The following is a 26,685-nucleotide window of genomic DNA, read 5'->3' on the forward strand; positions in this document are numbered from 1 at the left end:
ATAGATGTAGATCTAGATAAAAACACCTGAGGGCTTAGACCCTGAAAATCCCCCCTCCTCCCCCCCTTCTTCCCCCCCCCCCTACTGAAAACCGGAACCGACAAACAGCGACTAAGTTTTCAATGGCGTCTCCAGAACAGCCAACGATACAAATGTTGCTATTGTATCGTTAATTCAATAATTGCAATGATTTTTATTTTAGGCTGCACTTTTTTTTCCACTTGTACGTATTTTAATTAAAGTAAACTAATTCTCAAATTCACGACATGTTAACCCAAGACATGCAAAATAAATGGCTTTGCATTACCTAAAATGCATTAAATTTGATCATTTTGATGATTTTTTTTTCGTTTCACGGTTTTGAAAAGGAAGGCAGAAAGCCAAAGTTTAGGCAAAACTGGCAAAATAAAAAGGCTGAAATGCACGGCTGCCTTAAAGGACTTAGACTAGATCTAAATAAGACTAACAAAGATAACAAGGTCCTGGCTTTTAAAAAATTCTTTTAGAGAATACTAGTCTAATGAATCATTGAATTGGTCTTGGTTAATTTAATATCATAAATATTCTAACACACAAAGTGACACAGTAACACTAACAGTTAACAGTGTAACACTATGACTTAGTCATTAGTGACTAACAGTAAAATTAAAAGTAAATGCATTATGTTGTAATCATATTCTTTTTTGAAGTAACGTCTGTATCATATTAATCATTGACATTTATGATATATAATATATTTTTATAAGTCATAATAAGATAACAAGATAAGATCTGTCTTATCTAGTTTCTAGATTAAGTATTTTCGATTTTAGATCTAATCTTGATTCTATATTCAAGATCTAGACTAGAAGTAGATCTAGATGAGTAGATCTATTTAGAATAGAATATAGATATAACCCTCAACTCAAGAAAACATTAAGAAACTGGAACAGACACAAAATAGAGCAGTGAGATTCAATCCAAACGAATATTCACATTTGACTAGAGTAACACCTTTAGTAAAATCACTAAATTTAGAAAGCCTTCAGGACAGAAGACTCAAAAGTAAAGTAGCAATTATATATAAAACACTGAACCATAATCTTCAAATACAAAAACAAAATTTAATAAAATACTCTGAAAGACACAAAGATAAAGGCACATTCCTCATCCCATATGCTAGGACAAATTTGTACAAATACTCCTTCTTCTCTAGTGCTATTAGAGCATGGAATGGGTTGCCTGAGCTAGCCAGGAAAACCAGTGACTTGGCAGAATTTAAGTCATTAGTTAATATGCATGACTAAATGCATGACGCGTAGGACGTAATCATCTTCTTTTTTGAAGTAACGTCTGTATTATATAAGATAAGAAGATAGATCTAGTCCTAGATCTAGATTTAAATCTAGAGTCTAGACTAGTGTAGAGTCTTATTAAATCTATTATAGAATATAGATAGATTCTAGACCTCTATCTAACTCTAGCTGTCTAGTTAGCCTAGACTGCCCTAGACCTAGTCTTAGACTAAGTTAGACTAGTCTAGACTCTCTAGTCTAGACTCTATCAATTGAGATTGTAGAATCTAGTATATTAGATCTAGATTGGGCTAGAATCTAGAGTCAAAATCTAGACTCTATGCTATGTTTATATGTTTTTTCAAAGTTATAAATCATATACTCATAATATAGAGTATAGTATATAAATAAATATATAGTTATATAGCATATTAAGCATATATATATATAATATAGGCTGGCTCTTGTCAGTGTAGTAGCCTCTAGACCTAGATCTAAATTATTCTAAATCTATTGTCTAGTCTAGAGTCCAGGACCTAGGAATCTGTCTCTAGACCTAGACACTAGATCTATAATAAAAGAACTAGATTACTAGATTATTCTAGATCTATGACTATATTACTATATATATATAAATAATAAATATAATGTAGATCTCTATACTACTATAGTCATTCTAGAATATCTAGATACTACATCTAGACTCTAGACTATACTTCTAGGCTAGAGAAGACTTAGTGACAGTTAGTGACCTAGTCTTTTATAAATCATTAAAATATCATTTTCATACTAATCATAATCATCATAGTCTAGATCTAGTCCTATTATTATTATTATTAATTATAATCTATAGATTTAAATAGAGCCTAGTATTATTTATAGTATATTATATAATAATATTTTTAATATATATGTACTCTAGATAAAATATCAAGTATCATCTAAAATCTAGACCTAACTGATATATATATATATATATATATATATATATATATATATATATATATATATATATATATATATATATATATATATATATACTGATATATCTAGATCTATCTTAAAATAAAAATAAATATCAAAATCTACTTTTCTACTACTACTTTCTAGACCTAGATTATAGAGATATATCATTATAGTGATTATAGACTATCATGACTGAGATTAAGTCAATCTAATCTTAGACTTAGAAGTTAGAATCTAGATTCTAGTTAATGTCAAGTGTATTGTTTGCTTAGATAGGGTATGATATTACCAGACCTGCCTACCGTTACGCAAAATGCGTATTCGTTACGCAAAATCTCCCAAAAATGACCGCCAGTACGCAAATACGCATTTAACCCGTCGCGTTACGCATTTCGTATCCTTTTTTTTTTCCCTCTCTTGACTAGCTTACGAGCGGTCACGGGGGTCACACTAAGCCGTCCTGTTGGGGGGGGGGACAGAAAAGGTGGGGGGAACACATTTTGTCCAGATCTATACGTTGATTGGTTCTTAATAGCAATTAGATTTAGTCTAGAAATGAAGAACGCGTAGTGAGGGAGTGGCGGGTTGGTACGGCGCCTTCGACATAGGGGTCACGGAGGTCACGGTTGGTACCGTCAGTTAGCTGATACACCAACGTGACTTTTTTTTTTTTTTGTAAGTTCATTAGTAGAAATTAATTATGTTGAATCCCTGATTCCCGTATTCATTTGTATAGAAAAAAATATCGAAGTGCCATCGATTCAAAACACATTGAGTGACATTGTAGATATCTAGTCTAGATCTAGATCTGGATTCTAGATCTAGAATCTAGATAACTTGTTATACAGGAATAGATCTAGCTAGAGTCTAGCTAGTCATTACATTATGTCATGATTCTCTACATTAGTCATTACTCTACAATCTAGATCCAATTTAGTTGTAGTATGATCTAGATTGATTACATCTAGATCGATAACATCTACTACCATCTAGTCTAGATCTAGACTAGATTCTTAGTCTTAGTATAGAATAGATCAAGAATGGAGGTAAGCCTACGAAAGTTTGGAGTAGACCTAGATCTACGTTTGTAGCGGATCCACGGCATCGGTAACACTCTTGAGCCCAGATCTAGGTCTAGAGTAGATTATATTCATTATATAGACATAGATCCAGATCTAGGCTAGATATCATCTCTATTGTCGTATTGATCTAGATTTTGATTGTAGATCTAATCATGAAATCTACATCTAATATTATATATATATATATATATATGTATATATATATATATATATATATATATATGTATATATATATATATGTATATATATATATATATATATATGACAAAATAGTGAATCGCGTAAGTGTTACGCATTCTGGTGCCAAAATACGCATTTTGAACATCAGCGTTACGCATTTGGACTTTTTTTGGTAGGCAGGTCTGTATTACGGTCCCGTATCCCCACTAATGTTAACAATAAGTGAACTTACATTAGTTAACAACCTAAACGGAAGTTTATCAATTTAATGAACATATAAAGTATTATGATAAAAATGATGAAGTCTTAATGGTATTTACAAAAGCAAGTACAAATAATCAAATTATTTACAATAGATATAGCACACCTTAAAATGCGGTGCCCCAGTCAATCAGGGCTCAAAACGCCCAACAGACCAACAACTTCCTACACCTCAAGGATAGTTACAATCGGCTCCAAGGGCGGAAAGGTGACAATCTTTCCGATAGCCCAAGCCTAACACCGTACAGTTACAACGGGTAAACAGAAAACTAGCTAACCAGCCAACAACAGAAGCTCTTTCTCTCTTGCGGGAACTAAGGATGATGTAAACACACACATACACAATATTCTAGACAACAAAACGCACCTAAAATAAAAACTACTTCCTATACATTAAAACACAGATATTAAATACAAAGGAAACTTCACGCACGCACGACAGATAGTTCTACTTGATCTAGATATAGTCTATAGAAATATAGTCATATGGATAACAAATGAATATTATGAATATGAATATTATGATTTGATGAGAGTAACACAATCAGTAAAATCATTAAATTTAGAGACACTACAGACTTCAGCATAGTAGACTGAAAAGTAAAGTAACAATACTACATAAAACACTGAACCATAATCTTCAAATTGACAAAAACAAATCCTAATAAAATACTCAGAAAGACACAAAGGCACATTTCTTGTTCCATATGCTAAGACAAATTTGTACCAATGCTCCATTTTCCCTAGTGCGATTAGACTTTATCTTTAGAGCTTGGAATGGGTTGCCTGAGTATGCGGTCATTGATTAACATGCATGACTAGATTGACCTAGGCATAGGAACATGGGTAGGACGTTTAGTAATCTTCTTTTTGAAGTAACATATTTTATAAGATAAGATAGATTCTACATGTAGATTAGGTTTAAAATCTAGATATGAAATATATGTATGCCTAGATATAATAATGATACTAGACTCAGAGCATGGAATAGATTGACCTCTTGTAATAATCTCAATAGAGAAGCATTTTTTAAAACTCTTTTCTTGGTTAAAAAATTGAAAAGAAAAATTGCCAAAGCAAAAAAGGTATTTGCTTTTAAAATTGAAGCTTATAAATACAGACCAAAAAAGTAAATATTTGGAAAGATTTTTTTAGAAAATAAATTGATTGCACTTTAAATAACAGTGACAATTTGTGTATTTATGGAAAATAATTGCATACTAGCATATTGAAAGTTTAAAAAATCTGGATAGAAAGAATTTCTTACTGGCATTGGGGAAATGGGGGTAAAATACTTGGCTTCCTAGCAGAGGGGTTTTGGTTTTGAATTTTGGTGAAGACTGGGACTTTGAATTTCAGGATTTTCATTTGAGTCCACCCAACTCTGATGGGTATCTGGCATTTAGTTTGGGAAAGTAAAGGGTGTTGTTCAATGCTCTCAACATGATGCCAACGTTAAACATCAACCATAGAAACAGATGACCTTTTAATCATCTACCGTATAGATCACAAGGTTGGAAAGGAGGAACTTTACTTAACTTTTCAAGAAACAACCACTTCTAAAGACAAACAAATGATTTGGATAATTTTTCAATATATATATATATATATATATATATATATATATATATATATATATATATATATATATATATATATATACTGATATATATCTAGATCTATCTTAAAATAAAAATAAATATCAAAATCTACTTTTCTACTACTACTTTCTAGACCTAGATTATAGAGATATATCATTATAGTGATTATAGACTATCATGACTATAATATATATATAATAATATATAATATATAATAATATATAATAGTTATAGTAGTTAAATAGTATAATCTATCAATTTATAATTTATCAAAATGTGCTTTATTTGTGTTTTTTTTTTACTATGATGCTACATCAATTCTGAAGCAGATTATCTATTTTCCTTATTTCTCTAAAAAGAAAGGCTCTAATCGTTATAAAAAATAATTATTAAAAAAAACAACTTCTACCTACAGAACTCACTGGCCGTATCACTGGCTGTACTTAAGTAGTACATTCTTAATTTTGAAAATGTATTTTTCACTTAAAAATCATATTCTCTCCATTACATTGGTTTATTCATCCCACAGAGTGAACAGTACATAATCCTATTGAATGCTGTCATAGTGAGCACTATAAAAGACTTAAAGGAGCAAGCAGTTTATAGGCTTATTAATGTTACATTTATAACAATGCTTTTTTAACAACTTTTTATTTCAAATTCTATTTCAGAAATTATAAGGAAGATTAATCAGCATTAAAATTGCATTGGATTGGATATTTTCATAGCAAGTATTCCAAAGTGTTAACATGAGCTTTCCCCTTTGATTATGTTGAGAGCTACAAAGACAATGGTATGCAGTAGCTAATCCTCCCTGCAATGGAAGAGGGGAGGCCAAATCCAGTACTTCATGAAGTTTCAGGAAAGGGTGCACTGAGTCGATTTCCAGCAAGTCAGCATCACAATGTCACAGAGTCAGGAAAACAAGAGGAATCTGACGATTCCTTGCCGCTGCACAAGGATGCACACCTGAAGGTAAATGTCAGTACACCTTCTTCTGGAACTGTTAATAATGGGATACCTCATGCATTATCAATTTCCAGTAAACAAATGGTTGCTTTAAAACCAGATCAATCTCAGAACTCTGAGGATTCTGATTCCATCAAATATCCTTCTGGTTTTGCTACATCACCAAAAGATGTCAACCAGGAGTTGGATAGAGTGGATTCTAAATTTGTTGGAAGTCCCTACGCTTCTGAGAAATCTGATAGCACCAATCAACAGATGAAAGATCAGACTTCCAGAGCATTTCAAAGTTTTATTAGCCAGACCTCATCACATCCAAACAACAATAACAATGATAAAACATTGTCCAGTTGTTCTCACTTGACCAATTTATTGCCCTCATATTGCAGCACAAGTGAGTCAGATTATGCTGCAAAGGCATCCAGAGGATCAACACCTAATGCACAGCTTTCCTGCGTTGCTCCTTTAGACAGTAATGAAGAGTCTGGCATGCTGGGAACTCAAGGCAGAGAAGCTGTGAAATTACAAGTTGGCTCTATGCCCTTGCTTCAACATTTGAATCCTGGAGCTGATTTACGAAAAAAAGCTGAAACACAAGGGCAGGATATTCATAAAGGGAGTATCCCAGCAGGGCTGAAATATTTTTCAGAGCACCCAAAAACTGTGATGGAAAATGATAAGAAAGAAAGTTATTTACTATTAGAAGAAAAAGGAAACAAGGAAAGCCAACAAGGCTTTCTGAACAGTCTGTCACCTAGTGATAACATTTCTAGTTTTCGATCAGTTACTTTTAATCAGAATTCTGACAGTCAGCGAAAAACTGAACAATGCTTGCCATTATCTGTGGACACTAGTGTGGGCTCCAGTCATTTGTTGCTAAATGATCTACCTTCAGTTTCAAATAGTCACCCTCCTTCTAAGCCCAGAAAGTCCAGATCAAAAGAATCTAAGAGAAAATTAGCAGCAGAGCGTCGTTTGGCTGAATTGAATGATGAGGATGATGACAATAATGATTTTATACCAGTAGGTATGCTTCAGTTATCTAAAAAACCAGATACTTCTCATTTAGCAAGTCTGGTTGATGATTCATTCAGCCAGGGTCTACAGCCACATTCACAATTTACTGGACAACTAGCTCAGCAGATTGATTATCAGATACAAGAATTGAAAGCCCACAATTTTCAGTCTGAAATGAATACAAATGTGTCAAGGTCAGGGACTCAGCAGGCTGGCTATCATCTTCAGCAACTAGCTCAAAAGCTTGATCCTAAATTGGACTCATCACAGCAAATGTTACTGCATTTGGTTCAACAGGCTCAGCAGCAAAAACATTTGCTAGATAAACAGAAACAAAATCGTCAAATGCAAGAGCAGCTTTCATCACTGACCTTTAGCGCTCAAAGCCAGAACAAGAATCAAAATGTGCATGGAGGTCATCCTCATCATCAGCAATCAAATGTCAACTCTGTATTTCAGGATGTAGCTGGACAATTTCCATTTGAGACCCAAGTGGCTAAAGCTACTGGCTTGCCATCGATATCCTCTAGGGGAAATGGCTCAACACCAGATGCTCAGTATTCTTTTCAGCCTACAGATGAACAGCAGCGACAAACACTTGGATCTTATACTGATATTGCAGTTAGTGGTGATAAATTGCAGCTTCTGAATGCATCAAACACTCCTGCAAAATTGGCTGAGCAGCTGTTACAAAGCTCAAAGTCAGAACAGGATTTTAACCTTAATCATAATAACTCAATTCATTCGGACAAATCTTCATTCAGATCAATTACCCCTGTAATTCTTCCAAACCCTAATGGTCCACTTAACCAACAACATCCTGAAATAACCAAAATGTTAAGTTCCCCTGTCAGCCCTAGGCAATCGATTAGTCCAAGGCAGACTGTCAGTCCACGACGTACTGTCAGCCCTAATCCGTTTTCTGATAACTTGAGCCACTTTGCAAGTCCACAACCTCGACAAGCTATCAGCATGCGCCAATCACCAAAGCAGACTGGTAGCGTGTCTTCTGCGACACATCAGTCTGTTTTTGGCACTTCTTCAAGCCCCCAGCATAAGCAGCCAAGTGTAACTTGGAGACCTGTGAGTCCATTTCAGCCGTCTCCTGCAAGCCCATCAAACACTCTCTCTAGTGTACATCAACTGCAAGCTCAAACTTTAGTAAACTATCACTCCAACGAAGGTAAACCTGTGCAACACCCTGATCTTATTGGACAGCCTGTTACCATCAATCTTGGAGAATTACCTTCAAATCAGGAATCACTACAGCATAAGCCTTTCAGTCAAATGCAGCCTGTATCATCAAACTCCTTGTCCGGGCATGATGATGATCTGATGGCTTCCCCATCATCCATTCCTGCACATCAGCTACCACAAGTCTTCAGCCCTGGTCAAGTTATTCACCACCGCCCTCCAGACCGTAAAAAAAAGAATACTAGACCATCTGGTCATCGAGGACCACCTCTGGTGGTGCATACAACCCCAATGGCTAACATGTCTTCCAATGTACCAGTGCCTTCTGTACATAATGCCAGTGCCATTTGGCAGCAAATGCAATCCAAAGACAATAAAAACAGGTTATCAAATGAAGTATTTCCTCGCCAGCATGATCAGCCTGTGTCCACTGTGTCACAGTCTGCTGATTTTGAATCTCATTCTTCACAGCACATTCAGAGTCGACAGCAAAATATGCAAAAAATTAACCAATCCTCTGAAGAAAGTCATTCAATGCTTCAGCAAATCAATGTTACAGAAATATATCATGTACAGACTCAGCAAATCACCACTAAATCAGTAAATAACATTTGTTCATTAGAAAAGCAAAATTCTCCAGCCTCATCCCCAGCAATGGAAACTAAGTTGACTGAGGAGGAGTCTGTAAACAAAATGGAGCCCTGCACCCTACAGACTGATGATGGTGTGAATAGTGGTGGTAAGATGACCATCACTGACACTTCTGTTGAACAGAATACTAGATCAGATTGTCTTGATAAGCTCTCTGATGAAAGTACCTCTTTGAGTGTCAAGTCAGGAATTGATAATGGCCTCAAAGTTTTATCAGAGATTGCCAGTGAGCGCTATGTCATGGATGTAGCAGAAGATAGTGAACAGCCAACTTCTGACAGAATTGCAAAAGAAAAAAGTGCTGTAACTTCTAGTACAATGGAGGTCGATTGTCATTTGCAGGACATAAAGGTAACAGGAGCTAATTCGGTAAATAAAACAGCACCCACAGAATTGTCAACAGATTCTCATGTGCCAAAACGAGAGGTGAGGCAAAGAAAACCTAAAAAACCATTTGAGCAAGAAGAAACCCCAGTTAGACGGAATCAGAAAACTGTCATTTCTAATCAGAAAAGTACCCCAGCACCTGCTAGTCATAAGAAACAGCCAGTTTTATCGTTAACACCTTTGTCACAAAAGAAGCCTGTTTTGAATAATAAATCCCATCCTAAAGTCATTGGCGACATGCTTCAGACTGAGGAAGAGAAAGCCACAAAACCTAAAGAAGTTGCTTCAGCACCATCGCAGCTTCACAAGTCTGTTGCAGGAAAGAAACATACAGACAGTAGCAAAGGTTATGATGAAGATTCTGAAAGTGACTCAAAGTCTGATCATACCAGAAGACTGTCACAGAGGCTGTTGGTTAAAGAAAAGGAAAAAGAGCAGAAAAAAAATGAAGGCACTGATGACAGTACTAGAAGGTCACAAAGGCATTCCGCAAGAATAGACTATAAAGAAGCAACAGATTCTGTTGATGATACCTTGACACAGAAGAATGCCAAAACAGTGAAAACATTGAACACATCTCATCAAGAGGACATTGTAGGAGATAAACAAGACAGGATGAAAACAAGAAGTAAGAATCGTAAAGAAGATTCCGAAGATAAGCCAGCCAATAAGAAAGTCAAAGGGGATGATTCAGAAGATAAGCCAGCCAATAAGAAAGTCAAAGGGGATGATTCAGAAGATAAGCCAGCCAATAAGAAAGTCAAAGGGGATAATTCAGAGGAGAAGCCAGCCAATAAGAACCGTAAAGAAGGTGACACCGAGGAAAAGCCAGCCATTAAAAATGGCAAAGAAAGTACAGAAGAGAAGCCAGCCCATAAGAATCATAAAGATGATACTGAAGAAAAGCTAGCCCACAAGAATAGTAAAGATGATGATTCTCATGAGAAGTCAGCTAATAAAAAGCTTAAAGATGACAAATCTGAGGTCGGTGTATCTGTTAAAAAACAAAATGATGATGCAAACCATACTCCAGTACTGAGAAATCGTAAAAAGGACAAACAAGGTCACATGTCTTCTGTTGAAGAGAACAAAGATGATCCCATTTCCAAAGCACAATCAGCGGAAATGAAAAATGTTAAAAAAGCTAAGCTCGAAAAGAACAAAACAATTAAAAGACTGCAGATTAAAACAGTACCACTCACATTGATAGAATCTTCCCCTGCGACAGAAGCCTCCTCTGTGAAAGAAGTTTCCTCTGTAACAAGGAGAACTACAAGGCTCTTCATGACAGAAGGAGAGAACTCATCAAATACAGACAGTGCTTGTAAGCCACAGAGGCTTGCACCATCTGAGTTTATTGATGAATTGCCAATAACTAGAAAAAGATCAAGAAAGTCTGGTGTCCGAGAGAGCCAGTTGAAGTTAGATCTTGCAACAGAGCCAATCAGTCAGACAGAGACAAACAAAGACAATGAAAATGAACTCAAATCCAAATCTCTTGTTGCTAACGGAAAAGCTCCCATACCTGTTGCCAGGAATAAATCTAGGAAAAGGCATCATGATTACAGGAAAAGATCTCGCAAGCGTAGGGCATTAAAAGCAATAGTTGTAAAAAGAGCAGTGTCTAGGGAAACTCCAGAAAGTAAGACTTGTGAAGTGGAGACCTCTGTGTCAGCAAGTAACACTGATGGAGGTGATAAAGGAACTTTTCCGGCTGATCCGGTCGACTGTAAAGATGAGGGTGAGGCAAAGAAACCCAAAATTGAACAAGAAAAAGAACAAGAAAAATTGGAATGTCCTATTACCATGGCACCAAGCTCTAAGGAAGAGAGTGAGGATGTTCCCTTCACTGAGTTAGAACCAAAAGACAGCAGTAAAAATGTTACAATGAAGTCCGAGTTTCAACAACCATTGTGCAAGGCCCTGCCCACATTAGCTACTTCCTCTACTCCTAATCCCTCGACTTCAGTGACTTCCTCTGCTAGCTCCAACACCTCACTAACAGAGATTGCTGTGTCTCCGCAGACTTCTGGAAAAGTAGAGGAGCTCGCTCAAACAAGTGCTGTCAGGGAGAGAAGAAAGATGACAATGTATCGACTAGTACCAGTGGTGGGAGAAGAAATATCTGATTTAGAAGGTAGTAAGTATACTTTTAATTTGTATTATTTAAGACTTAAACTAATTGTTAACATCTAGATCTAATCGTTCAATGCTTAACAAAACATTCATACAGCACCAAAGATTGAAGGAGGGGGGAAAAATTGATTTTGGATTGTATGGAGTCTGAAAAAAAATGCATATAGGTGAATCTCATTCAATGGCTGGAGATTAAAAGACAACAATGTTGTACTTCAACATTTTTTTATATTCATAGGCGTTTTTTTCAAAGTTCATTGATGCAGGGTCATCTGCAATGACCTTAATTCTAAAAAAAAAAAAAAAAGGGAAAATTAATGACAGCCGCTAACAATTGATTGCTTGTCATGAAACTTGTGAAATCTGAACTGAAATGAAACTTTCTCTCTGGGGCTTTCACGATAAATTGTAAACACAGAAAATTTTGTTCTTTGTTTACATTTTGATCTTTGTTTATTTATATTTTGATCTGTAAGATCCAGTTTATATTTTTTGAAGCAATAAAATACACTACATTGAAAAAGATGAGAAAATGCAATGGACTTTGGTGGTGTTGTAAGAAAAGAAAATGAAGAATATTGGGAGGGATTTGAAATTTATATAGAGACAAACTAAACAATGTCAAGGTTGGCAGAATAAAAGATCAGTGTTGCCAACTAAATATTAACAATTAGTTTGTGCTGCACCCGAAAGAGCTTATAAATAAGTTTTGATTTTACAGGGCTAAAAAATTCACAAAATTTATTGCGAACACAAAACAGTACCTTTTAAAATACATATCTTGACATAGTTTAGTGACCTTTGAGGTTAACATGTTGACAAGGATTATGAATCAAACATGACTACACAGAATGTTCAGACTTTGAATTGCAAGAACTTTACTAAAAAAAAACTTTGCTTTTTTAAAAAGTGGGAAAATGCATTTTAGTTTTAAATCGTCATTACTTCTTGTATAAATTTCAATGGACAAATTCAATCATTTAAGAGGAAAATGTGTAGCATTGCATAGCCAAGTTTTAGTCTTTATTCCCTGGCACAACAGAAGATTTGCTTTATTTAGATATAATGTATTCTTTGTATGGACCTAGAACTTCTTTTAGGTAGAATCTACATTTTTATTTTCTTAAAAACATTCTTGCTTGATCATTTAAATATATGTAGTACTAACTATTTCAACATTAAAGATGATTCAGTTTACTTTATAATTTTATAGAAGGTAAGGTCAATAGAAACAAATAGTGCTCTAGGTATTGTTTTTTTTTTATTGAGGAGGATTCTGTCGCAGGGGAAACTTCAAGAGTTAGCCTTATATATAGACAGAGAAAGACATAGTTTTTATACACTTACTTACAAAAAAGTAACATAACACCTCTTTTCCAATTTATCCAAACTGACTGCACCATTTTAACAGCCCTGGAAAGTGAAAAATAAGCCATTGGTTTTCTGTCATGTTTAGATCTCAAAAACTAAAAGCATTTTTGAAAATCTAATTTCACAATAGCATGTTATATCATGCTCTCAAATGGCCTCTTTTGGTCTTCTGAATGCAAACTCTTGTTGTTTTTTTTTTATTTATTTTGTATACTTTTTTTAAAAAACGGATTCATTATACCAAGTGTCATGGTCTAAGGGATACAATTATTTGGGGAAAGTTATTGTTAAAGTGTAATATTTAGATTTTGCAACAAGACACTTTGTATTTGATTTTTTATGCCTTCTAAATTGATATTAAAAAGAGAAGGTTTACTAAGGATTCTGGGAATTCGCTGTTCATTTAAAGAAAATTTATCTTCAGTTTTTAAAAAATCTTAAAAACACAAATTCCAAGATAAATGGATCTTTAAAAATCATTGCTATTACATGAGATTCACTAAACACATTAAAACATTAATGTGTTGAATTAATTGTATTATGTAATTTATTGACAATCATTCAAACTAAAAAATAACTGTAAGCATAATTCATTTCTTGGTGTAGGATTTTTAATTGACTGTACACTATTTTTTAAATTTTTAGTGTGAGGCTTATAGAATCTCATCAAATACTGAACAAATTTAAGTATTTCACAGTATTAAGAATCAATTTACAAAATTTCTTTTAATGACAATATTTAATGTCTTATTGTCCTGACTTTTATTTTGACCTTAATTTAGTTTCAGATGCTTTGATTCCTTTGAGTGGCTACTTTGTTCCTGGTGGCAACAATGACAGAGTATTATTACCACAAAATTTCATCTCAGGCTTTGCTCCTTCTAAGGCTTCATCTGTTGACACTTCTTTAACATTTGGTCAAACTTCATCCTCTCCTCAAGCAAGACCAGCTTCTCATCAACCTTCATGGCCATCTGAAGTCAACTATTCAAAGTCATCATCTGTAAATCATGGCATGACCAATAGCCTGCAATCCATGTCAGTATTTTCCCCACTAAAAACATCGCACAAGATAAATGACAATGTTGTTGGTTCGTGGACTTCAGAGCCGCACCCGCCAATGAGTTCATGGCCGAATCAATTGCCCCAATCCATTAATACACCCCCACCATCTGTGGGGGAACCTAAAAAACCTTGGACCACACCTCAGCCACAACCATCCCCCTCTGCCTATGGGCCGTCTCCATCCTGGAATGCGACTCCCCCTTCAATCATGTCCTCCTCACCCCTCTCCACATCCTCCTCAGCTTGGACTGTGTCCTCTTCCTCCAATGTTCCATCCCAACCACCCCATGTGGCGCAGGCATGGTCCTCAACACTTCAGGAACCATCTTGGAGATCCTCTCCATCAGCATCAGCAGCTGTTACAGAAAGTTGGAGCAAAGAATATTTTCCTAATTCTAATGTCATAATGCCAGAACACAGTAGACAGACAGAAAATATGGATGTAGAAATGAGTGCAAGCAATAACACACAAATGGTAAAAATATCCTTTTTTGTTTTTAAAAAGCTTATATCAACTCACTCTCTCTGTCTGTCAGGTAAAAAGTTTGTACAGGTTATTTCTCCCACACCCAATCACAGATCAAGCTGTAATTTTGCACAATTATTTTTACAATTATTTTTTTTGCCTGACAACACAAGAATCAATCAATAAAAAAAGTAAATTAGATAATTAACTATTTGAAATTAATTATTTTCTTTGATACTGTATCTCAAACAAGGAAAAAATTTTTACTTAACTTACGTGGTGGTATAAGCTGAATTAGTCCCTTTTATAGATAGCAGCTTTAAAGTAAGCTTGAAAAAAAACATAGATTATTATACAATCTTCTATTTTCATAGTCAAATAGCACCTCACTAGCAGAGTGGTTAGTATGTCGGCTTGAGCCATGAAGTTGAATCCAGGTCATTCCTTTTTTTTATAAATGCTTTTAAAAAACGATTATGGTTAAATTCACCCAGATATCCCCCCCCCCACCACCACCACCACGACTGATCCAAACTTATTAAAAATATTACACTTCATATTAGCTTTCTTTAAAAAAAATATATTTTTTATGCTTTCATGTTGTTTTGATAAGTCTAAATGTATCATTAAAAGTTGTAACATAATATTGTACAATTCATATTTTAAAAATAAACATCTTAAGAGAGATGAAGCTCTTCATTCAAGTCAAATGTAAACAATTGAATATCTCTTCCCTTTTAGTTTTCCACCTGAACATATGACTAGGTGAAGGGCAGGAGAAATGAACAACAACAGTTTTCATTACATTTTGATCCACAAGTTTGACAAAAGAATATGATATAATTTGTACTTAATGAAAGAACCTTAAAAAAAAAAAAAAATTGCTGTAGTTCTAATTAGTTCAATAATATCTCTCATTTTTTTCACCATATCAATAAGTGTGTATGTGTTTTCTGTGTACATTAATTACACAAAGCTTTTACATTTCTTTCCACAGAGTCGTCCAATGCATCAGAATTATAATTTTGACTCACAGCACCAATCTTCTGGTATGTACTCCAACCTGGACCAACCAATGAGCTCCAATCTGTCCTATGAGACTGGATTACCTCAAGATGCAGACTTTAGTAGACCAGAAAATCTTATTCAAGGCCTTTTGCGGCATGTCTCTTCTAATTCTGGTGGCTTGAACCAAGATTTGGCAGCTTTCAACTTGGGGCAGCAAGATTTGGCATTTTTAGAGAACCGGCTGAGACAAACTTTGTCCCCCAATTCCTTATTCTCAGCCGTTGCTGCCCTTGAAGACAACATTGTGCCCGGCCCTGGGGGCAATCAGGACAACTCGCTCCAGGATGGAATGAATCTGGTGCACACTGTCAACTTGGACATAGAGGAGGCCAACCTGAATAGCTCTGCTCAGTTAGATTTGGCTGGGCTTGGTGGCCAGCCGTCTGGTCACATGAATATGGCCAGGCACCTTGATAGCCTCCACAAGGCTCCTCCAGACAGCAGCAACCATATTATGACTGACATGGAGACAGCAGGCATGCACCCATCTGTTGGTCCCCTTGAGGATTCTGCCTTTTTTGACAGGTCACTAGCTAAGGACGACAGCTTTGATGACCATGCTAAAAAGGAGGACAAGAAAGTCATGAAGGAAAGAAAACACTTGTACGATGTAAGTTTGTTTGAGTCATTACTTGATTGTACATACCATTAGACTATAATGCCTTGTTTTGAAATGTCTAAAGTCTGTTTTATATGTTTGGCGCACTGCAAGTAGTTAGCCTGTGAGGTCTGTAAGAAATTAGTCCTAAGTTTTATATTTAGCTACTAGCAATGCACCTGTTTAATAGGTATTGTACTGGTTAATAGTCTCTTAAGTGTGTTTGTTTATTTGGTGTTGTCAATAATTAAAGTAAGTTGTTTCTGTTGCAAAATATTTGTCAGCAAATTTTTGCATTTGCTGCTGTCAAAGCTTGAGCTGACACACATAGAAAGTCAACCAATTCTTGCGTGTAAGCTCTCAAACCACTCAGCAATACACACACAAAAGTCCTATTAATTATTAAGACATTTAAGGCCATTATCAGCAAACTACTCATTCTTAAAATGATTAGATAACAGTTGCTTGTTTACTCAAACATTAAACACCATCTCTAAGTGTACATCAGATCTAAGTGTACATGCGCCAGATAATACCTTAAATTTAACTGGAGCTACTTTTGTCAAGATCTAGTAAAGAGCAAATAATTTTATTGGTCTCTGAAAAATAAAACAAAATTCTTGAACCCCGTCTTGACACGAAGCAAAGACCATAATAATATCAAAATAGTTTAAGATGGCTATAAAGGGTTGCACTGAGAGGGTATAGTGCTCTGTAGGAAAGGGTAGGAAGGGATTGTTCTGTGCATAGCTTTATAAGAGTGAACTTAATAAGAAACGATAACACTTCATGAAACAACATATTGGGCGACCTGCTCTCTGCTTTCTCTTAGACATGTAGGAAAACTTTCACACCATGTTGCACTGTTTATTAAAAATATATGGGGTGAAAGTCACACACAGTATGTTTACCTGAATCTCATTCTCAACCCTTCACATATCGTCACTTGGTATTTGCTTGAGATTGTCATTCTTTGATTTTTTTTCTTCAGATTGTGTTCATAGAGGGTGCCAGGAAGTTTAAATGCAAGGCCTGTTCCAAAGTTTTTAATAACACGACCATCTATCGTCACCTGAGAGTCCATGATCCTGATTATAAAATCACTGTGTCTTGTAACATGTGTGATAAGACGTACACTCACAAGCACAGTCTAGACATGCATAAGAAGAGGTTTCATGGTGGAGGAAGCACTAACATTAAAGTTGCAGGTATGTTGTTTAGATGGTGGAAAGATGAGGCCTAGAAAATGGTGCGAATTTTGAAAATACTGTCATCCTTACTGGCCTCTAAACAGTGGATGCAGTTTTCATAGATTCACTATTTTTAAAGGTGAAACAGAGTTTAGTAAAAAAAAGTTGAAGAAATACATTTTTTAAATATTTTTAATTTTTTTTTTAGATACCATGAAAAAAACGTTTTTTTCCTTCATGTATGCAGTCCCTAAGTTTAAAATAAAATGCATGGACCTGTTAAAAATCAAGTTGCAAAGGATTAAATTGTCTTTCTTAAGAGAACTTTCTTTGATGTTCATTACAAATAGTTAAAGTAATATCAAACTTCTGAATATTTACTTCATATATTTTACTTAATGCACATACATAGTTTTCCAGTCTATTTATAATAATATATAATATTTTTTTTTTTAAAAGGTCCTATTTTATTTCATAAGTAAGTTTTCCTTCAGCATTCCAATGTTTTGTCTCTCTAGGTTCAAGTGTTGCTGGGGAGGTAGTGAAAGAACAAGAAAAGTTATCTCCTTCCAAGACCAATAGTGAAGTCAAGCGCCAGAGAAAAAGCTCATCCAGTGCTGATCCATTGGCTAGCAGTCCTGATGAGACTGAGCTACAGAAACAGTTGGAAACTCACAGACAAGTTGAAGAGCTGAGAAGGTTGAAAGCTGAGAAAAAAGCTCACCAAAAGGTAGCTGGTCAGGTGGATGAAATCCCTAGTGAGCTCGACTCTGACCTGAAAGGCGAGGAGCCAGCTCTTTCAGCATCAGAACCTCATGCTACAGCTGAAAGAGCTTATCCTCCAGACCTGTCTGGTGATCAGTTCAACTTTGAATTAGAGAAAGAGCCAGAATCTCAAAAGACTGATTTTGGTGGTTCATCTGAAAGTATTTCAACTAGCATGCCAGTAGTAACAACTTTAAGTCATCCCTTGAGCCAGGTGCATTCAGCGCCTAAAGGACATTATCAACTGAATTCCCCACAGCCTCTGATGTCCACTTTGGCTCCAGTCCATCAGAGCTCCCTGCAACCTCCACCTTCTGACGGTGATGCCCAATATATGAACCAAGGCTCGTTACTAGAGTCAAATGTTAACCCGAAACCTGAAAATGAGAAGTTTATCTGCAAGATATGCAACATGCAGCTTCTCAGCAAAAACAGCTACTTGTTTCACCTTCGTCGGCATGATAAAACCAAGACAAAGTTCTGTTCATATTGTGACAAAAGCTTTTACACTTGCCAAGAGCTTAAATCTCATGAGCGCACTCACACGGGTGAGAAGCCTTACCAGTGTGAAATCTGTTACACTTGCTTTGCACACTCTGGCTCATTTGTCTCTCACAAGAAAGGTCACACCAACAGGAAGGAGATGGAGCCTTTCCCTATTGTAGATGGACAGATTCAGTACCCTTCCACGTTTAGGAAACCACGTTTAGCTGGTCCTAAAGTGGAAGGTGCAGAAAAGACCAAAAAGAAGAAAAATCCTGGAGACTCACAGCAGACAGGCACTAACATTAACACTTTAAGTGATGTTAGCCCCGTGCCTGGAGGCTCGGCCAACTGCCCAACTAGTGTCATAAGAAAAAATAGCCTGGACTCAGGAGAAAGACAACTGCAGGCTGGTGCTAAGATGGATTCAAGGAGGCTCAACATGAACGATCAGTTGATGAACTCCTCAGCCAGCCACTTGTATGTTTCAAGCCTGCCTGAGCAACAGATGGTCATGTCACCATCCTCCAGCATTCAGCCCAGTGATACTTATTCCACTCCTGGATCCAATGTGTCAGGCGATTATTTTAACAGCTATAAGAGCAACTCTCAACCAAGACATTTCCTTTCTCCTCAGCTTGAGGCTTCCCCTCAAGATTATTACTCTCAAGGAAAATATTACCCCCGAACATCTAGTGCAGATCAGTACACGGCTGAAAATCAAGAGCAGATTGGGGCTGGAAAGAGTCAACAGTATTCCAGTAATCTGCCGCAAGAATATTCTCAAAGTGTTGCAACATCGGGCAGCTATTTCTCTTCTCAAGAATCCTATTCTTATGATTCTAATATGGATACAAGTTATCAGGAAGAGGACTTTGATAGTGGCTTACCTTCTTATAAGCCTGACGTTTCATCTTCAGAAATTGTTAAGAAGCTCCTCCAGCATTATAATGTTCCTGCGTCCAGCTACCAGGAGGCTACGTCCTCAGACTTTGGTCACCAGCTTGAAGACTATACAAGGCAAGGTTGTGAGACTGCACCACCAATGTACAGTGACCACAGTGTTGGGGTCGCTGCTCCCCCCTCGTACAGTGCAAGTGTTCAGCAGAAACAGTACTACAGCAGCCACGCAAGTAGCAGTTTAGACTACACGTCTTCTGTACTGATGAGTTCTGAGAGGTCTGTCCAGCAGGAGTCAAGCATGCTTTTACCACAGCAGCAGCCAGAACAATATTCTAACATTCACTCCCAGCCTCGTGTGCAGACAGAGTCGTACAGGTCAGATGGCACCACAAGGTACTCTGAAGTATACAGTGAGGGGCAATACAGTCAACCTTCTAGTCAGCCAGCATACAGCCAACAAGGGTATGAAGTAAGCTTGGCACCCAGAGATCAGTACAGGCAAGGACTGCCTAAAATTGAAAGCTTGGCAAGAGAGTCCACACCAAAATCACAATCTTAGTTATTGACCTCAGTTCTTAGTGTCTATATTTTCAGAAAAGAAATTGTTAAAATATTTCCTCTCTATCTTAAGTATTATTAGTTTGTATAAACAAAAAGATTTCTTTCTAGGACATATCACTATTTGGTAAAGACTATTCTGATTTGTTGCTGATTTGGTGAAGACTATTCTGATTTGTTGCTGATTTGGTGAAGACTATTCTGATTTGTTGCTGATTTGGTGAAGACTATTCTGATTTGTTGCTGATTTGGTGAAGACTATTCTGATTTGTTGCTGATTTGGTGAAGACTATTCTGATTTGTTGCTGATGGATAAGCTGATTATAGAAATAACGATTGTTTAGTTTTATTTTCTGATGTGCTTGTGCAAAAGTGGTCAGTAGTTTAGAACACTAAGAAGACAAAAAGTCCAGTCTCCTAAAGATGCAGTTTTGGTGTAGCATTTATTGTTAAATAAGTTACAATTAACAAACACAATTTAGGCTCCAACGGCACTTGTCCATTTTCTGTCTTAGAAATCAACTAGGGTACAAGTTTTGGTCATTTCATTGATATTATTTAAAACTTGAGTTATAAATAGAAAATACAGAAGTAGATAGGAATGTTAGTTTTCTGTAAGCCTAATGTTTTTGGGATTAAAATTTCTTACATTTTTTTTTTTACACTTTTTATTTTAATAAGAACTGCTAAATAACACTTAAATATAATTTTAGTTGTTGAGCTTTCTCTCTTTAAAGAAGAATTTGTTTTTTTTATAAATGTAAAAATCTGAGCTATTTTAAATTGTAGGTTGGTACAGAAATAATGACACTGCCAACAATAACATGGAGACAAGGCTTTACCACTTTGTTGGAAAGTTAATTCTGATATTTAGTTTTTTTTTTACTAACAATTTTTTAAGCAAGCCACTATTTTACACAATAATATATAGATTGTTATTACTGTTTCTTTATTTTTAAAATCTTTTCAGAAGTATGGCATTGATGGATGTACTAAGTAGGCTATTGTACATAAAGAAAGATGCTTCTGACATTTTTAGAGCCTTCTATTGACTTTCTACTTTTCACTGAATGACTCGAAGTGTGTCTGTGTTTTATTATATTTTAATTGCTGATGTCATTAATTATATATGTTTCCTACTATAGGATGTAACTTTATGTTAGTCTTACTGTATGATGTAACTTCCGTAAGTCTTACTGTATGATGTAACTTCCGTAAGTCTTACTGTATGATGTAACTTACGCAAGTCTTACTGTATGATGTAACTTACGTAAGTCTTACTGTATGATGTAACTTATGTAAGTCTAACTGTATGATGTAACTTACGTAAGTCTTACTGTATGATGTAACTTATGAAAGTCTTATTTTATCATGTAACTAATGCCATTGATTGTACGTATATGCATTCTTTTATTTTGACATAATGTTTTATGTACTGGTACTTGTATCCCTGGTGTTGTTAGTAAATTGATGTTGTATATAATTAGAAAATTATTATTAAGGGTATCAGATAGTTCTTTGTAGATATCTATTTTCAATGATTTCATTATCCATTATTTTTCTTTGTATGAAATCATCTATTCAACAGACACACACATATATCTATATATATATATCTAAGTGAGAGGTATAAGTTACCAGAGCATGGTACTGAAGAAAGTGATATACTTAAACTGGAAGCTTCAATGGATGATGCCACATTAAATTGACATTCGATGGAAGATTTAGTTTCTGAGTTTCTCAAAACAGTCACAGAATTGTTTGCTTCTCTGACCCCAATGGATGTTTGATATTTAACAGTAAGGCTAATACCATGGGACTATTTGTATAGAATGATATTGTGTTGTTTCATCTTATTGTTTATTAGGCATTGTTTTCTATTTTTCATTTCATGTTTTTTTCTTCTTTAAATTAGGAACATAAAAAACATGGAACACTTTTGTGGTGGATTTTTAATTCGTTTCTTTTATGTTCACAATTTTTTTTTAAATGTTAATTTTTATTTCGGTGTCACTGTTACTTTGGTTTCTATTTCATCATTCAACAATATTATTATTTTGTTCAGTTAAAAAAAACAACAATGCCAGCTACATGTAGATGTTTCTTGACTTCTGAATTTCAAGTCTACCATGAACATTTTGTTACTGAACATAGTGAAGGTGAAAGTCATTGACTCATGCTTTAGTTCAAGTGTTTCTGTTGACATTGTAATCTCACATCTCCTTTAACCCCCCTTTTTTTGTTCTTTTTTTTTTACAATGAGCAACTTATACAATAAAATTGAGTGTTGCTGGTTTATTGTTGTGGCCATGTATTATAACAAACTGTGTTTGTTTTTATGTCTGCTTATAAAGGACTGTTGTAGAATGTAAAGACACTACCTTATGAGAGTCTGACCTATGTACTCTTTGAAAAAAACATTTGTTTGCCTAAAGACTTGTTTCATATAAAGCTAATAGTTGCCATGTTTCTTTGAATTTTTTCTTGCATAATTAATTTTCTTTACTACTTGTTTCCTTTTTTTTTTTCATCTATTTTTGTTATTTAGCAGTTAAGCAAAATCTGGGTTAATGTTTTTTTTTTTTTAAATGATTATTTTTTGTTTTGTAAAATTGTTATTGATTGTATAAAAACAAAACAATGACTATGATTAAGATATATGTATAATTAAACAAATTTGTATTAAAAATGATAACCTATATATTTGCCTGAGTTAGTTACCTTTACAGATGTTTTATAATGACTTTAACTGTGTTACTTTAAGAGCAAGTCTACAAATTAATCATGACATTACAACTAATAAGAAATGAAACTGTGTATTACAATGTTTGCTCTGTACTTCTTGTGATTTTTGTCTTCATTGCTTTCTTAGTGCTGCAGCTTGATTGTAATGTTTTTTTTTTTTTGTTTTTTTTTCAAAATGTATAATTCAAAAAAACAATATTCTACAACATTATTTAGACTATAATGCTTTCTGAATCATCTGCCTTGTTCTGTAATATATGTGAGAAAGTTAAAATTATTATCTTTATATCATGGTGCTTATAAAATATTTTTTTTTTAAAGAATAAATATATATCTTACTTCAAAGACGTAATATATGTATATGTGATATTTAGTCTGAAATACATATATATGTGTGTATTATGTGAGTATGTGTGCAGACTTCACCGTATCATCTGTTCTTCATCAAATACTGAGGCTATAAAGGAACAACCATTTGGTGATCCTATTGACTTTTCATTGTTAAGTAATTCTATTTTTTTTTCCTTTTTTAAAAAAATATTTTGTTTACTTACCATTTTTCTTATTGTGTGTAAATATGTATAAATACAATCTGTTGTTACAATGTCAGTGAAATGGCCACATTGCTTTGTGAAAGATTTTATTCTCAGACCCCTGTGCCTTGCCTTCTCTTTGTGTTTTTGAGGAGTTGAACTTTGTCATGTCATTATGTCCACCGTTATCTCAAATATCATCTCTACTGGCTTAACTCCAATGGGTTGCATTTTCTACTGCATTTTGATAGGTTCTAACAAAGACCACTCCCACCCTCCCACCCATTGTTTCAGGGGCATTAAAATTTGTCAAGAAAACATTCTCTCCGACTATGATGTAGGTCTTGTAAACAGACTGATAACCAACTTGCATTGTCAGTTCTCCTTGTATATCTTATCATAGATTCTCATGTACTTGACAAAGTGATCATCATATGTTGAACACGTGTATGTATATGACTGCATTGCATTAGTTTTTTGATGCATTCAGTTTAAATGCCAACTCTTATGCCCACAACTATTGTGTTTGGTAATTATATTTGTCTTTGAGCTGGTATTTAGTTGTTTCATTGTTTTTTCTTGTAACAGAAATGACACGTTTTTTTTTCCTTCTATCAAAATATATTCATAAACTTTGATGTTTGGTTACTTAAATATTAAAAAACTGATTCTATTTTGTGTTGAGGAAATATAAGTACCCTTATCAATGCTACATAATACTACTTCTACTTCATCTGTATGTTAATCGGTTTAATGTTTTAAACCGTTGCGTGCATGTTTGGAAAACTGCAGAGGTATTTCTGAAGCACAATCCATGCTGTTTTTTTCTCTCCCCTGTTAGAGATATTAATAAGGAAGGTTATGTTTCATTAATAACTCTGCTCAAATGTTGTTCTAGATTTCTGATAATATGTAACAGCTTCTTTTTGTTCTTCTTCCAAAGCTAGTTTCTTTTTCTCCATTTGATTTCTGAGTATTTTGAACATTTATTTTTTTTTTTAGAAAAGGCCTTCTAATTATTGAACTGTAAAAGTGACTCCAGTTAATTCTCCAAAACTAAGTTTGTTCCCAATGTTGGATCAATCTTTATTTTTTACATTTTTGTTTTTCATGTTTTTTGATGTTTGGGGACATATTTTTTTATCATTTGATGCAACGCATAGTTTTTTTTTTTTTTTTTTTTTTGTTTAAAAGATCTCAGTATTTTGGGCTTTCTTTTTTTTTCATAATGTTTATCTGAAATGTATACAGCTATAGGAACAAAGAGAACAGCACAACTTCTACTATTGCTAAACTTGTGTATTTATTTGATTCAAAGTTGGCATTAAGTCAAACAGAATGCTAGATAAGATTTAAGATGATTAAAATGATTCCTGTATTAGCTAGAGGTCAGGAGTCAGTGTTAAAGGTATTTCTCGTAACATTGCACATTATAATAGATAAACAACACAACAGAAATAAGTTATAGATTCCAATATCAAAGTATTTTTAAGTTTTTAAAATGTACCAACAACCACTGTTAATTACAGTCGATCTAGTTAATCAGACCAGCTTCTTATTCTGACAGAATTCTAAAGTTCTGCAACAAATCCTATACTACATTCAAATCCAGTTAATAGGACCAAAACTATAATGTCCTTATGTAGTCTGATTAACCAGATTTGACAAGGTAGATAAGTCAAAATGAGAAGCTTGTTGCTAGCTGATTTATGGTTACATGGTTCAAATAGTTCAATCAATCCAGAAGCTTATTACTGAATCTACTTCATGCCTGTATATACCATGTTCCTCTCTCTTTGAAGACAGATGTGTTTTAAAATTGCATTTTTATCTCCCTTGTTCTGATACTACTTTCACAAGAGCACCCACCCTCAATTTCAAGTTGTTTTTTAAATAGATGCTAATAAAAATAATTTCTTAAGCATTGGTTGTCCAGATCACTCTTGACTTCCTTTTGTAACCAACTAGTCCCAAGAAAATCTCCAAGATGTTTCATTGGAACATGGTATGAAGACTTATCTGACATTTTTGTTGTCATTTACATAGCTTCAGCAAGCAATTTATTGAAGGACTGTCAGTTTGTATTCAATAAGAGTAGAGTATCACAATTATGGAAGTAGTCTGTAGAATTTCCTGTAAGAAGTCTCCCACTGTTCTTTTCCGTATTTAAAAAAATCACTCACAGGTGTTCTCAAATGGATGTTCTGGGATGTTCGTGTTGTTCCTAGTACCTGGATTATATTGAACAGCTCTGTCTAGTGATAACACTGATGGTGATAGCAGTGACCAGAACGATAGTGCCAATGGACTGTTGATTCTGTAGGATTTCAATACAAGTTTCATGTTGCTTAAAGGCATTTCTTATATTCTCTTGGATTGAGTTCAAACTGTTAACAATATCCAATGGAAAGTTTCCCTTTCTGTTATTTACTTTGTACAAGTCAAACAATTCTGTTTCTATTTGATTTTCATTTCTATTTGATCATACTTCGTGTTTGGATTCAGTGAGTGTTGATCTTTTTGCAATTTTTTTTTTCTCTTTTGTACTTCCAAAGTTTTATTGAGATCTTTTGAAGAGCTATTGTATCATTTTATTTTGTAAATATTGTTACAAAGTTTTATTTCCTATCATGGACAGTTTATTGTGTGTATTTGTGTCTACATCTGTATCAAGTTTAAAAAAAAAACAAGATATTTGTTTCTCTAGATCTATAGTCCTATAACTGGCGGTCTCTATGTTGTGTCATTATTCTATTATATATAACTTTTTTTTTATTCACATGATTTCACTAAACAAGATCTATTCTAATGTTCTATTTCAGTGGTTCTCCATCAGCACCTGGGTTCACTCTCTCAAGACATTATGCATTAACCAAAGAAAAAAGAAGTCCCCCCCCCCAGCCCCACAGCTTTTTTTCCCCAAACCACCAACCTCTTGCTATGTTCCAAAAAGAATTTTAATCTGTAGTGGGGGGGGGGGGGTAACAGTTTTATATTTGAATGTGGAAGGTACTTGTACTTTAATGATGTTCTTGGTAACATTTGACCCCCAACTCTCAAGCTAGACCATTTAAAAATCAAACAATGTACCAAATAATTGTTAGGTTTGTACTAGAACTACTTTTAATGTTTACTTCAAACTTCAACAGTGTAATTGCTGTACATAGTGTAGCATCTATTTCATCCATTGAATAATACATCAATAAAACTGTATTTTAGATTGAT

At 34.7% G+C, this 26,685-nt stretch overlaps 1 protein-coding gene across 2 annotated transcripts; it reads left to right on the forward strand.

The window, feature by feature from the left end:
• Positions 1-116: 116 nt before the first annotated feature.
• On the forward strand, positions 117-26,685 carry LOC106056088 (uncharacterized). 2 transcript variants are annotated; one of them, XM_056008471.1, is made up of 6 exons: positions 117-223; positions 6,036-11,719; positions 13,869-14,626; positions 15,615-16,295; positions 17,275-17,491; positions 17,992-26,685. In XM_056008471.1, exons 2-6 carry the CDS (start codon positions 6,184-6,186, stop codon positions 20,181-20,183), a joined length of 9,384 nt encoding a protein of 3,127 aa, XP_055864446.1. In that variant the 5' UTR covers positions 117-223; positions 6,036-6,183; the 3' UTR covers positions 20,184-26,685. The 2 variants fall into 2 exon arrangements, with proteins under 2 accessions (XP_055864446.1, XP_055864447.1); XM_056008472.1 differs by having other exon boundaries at positions 6,036-11,716.

This window comes from Biomphalaria glabrata, chromosome 13 (genome assembly GCF_947242115.1).
Source record: "Biomphalaria glabrata chromosome 13, xgBioGlab47.1, whole genome shotgun sequence".
In the NCBI taxonomy this organism is placed as follows: domain Eukaryota; kingdom Metazoa; phylum Mollusca; class Gastropoda; family Planorbidae; genus Biomphalaria; species Biomphalaria glabrata.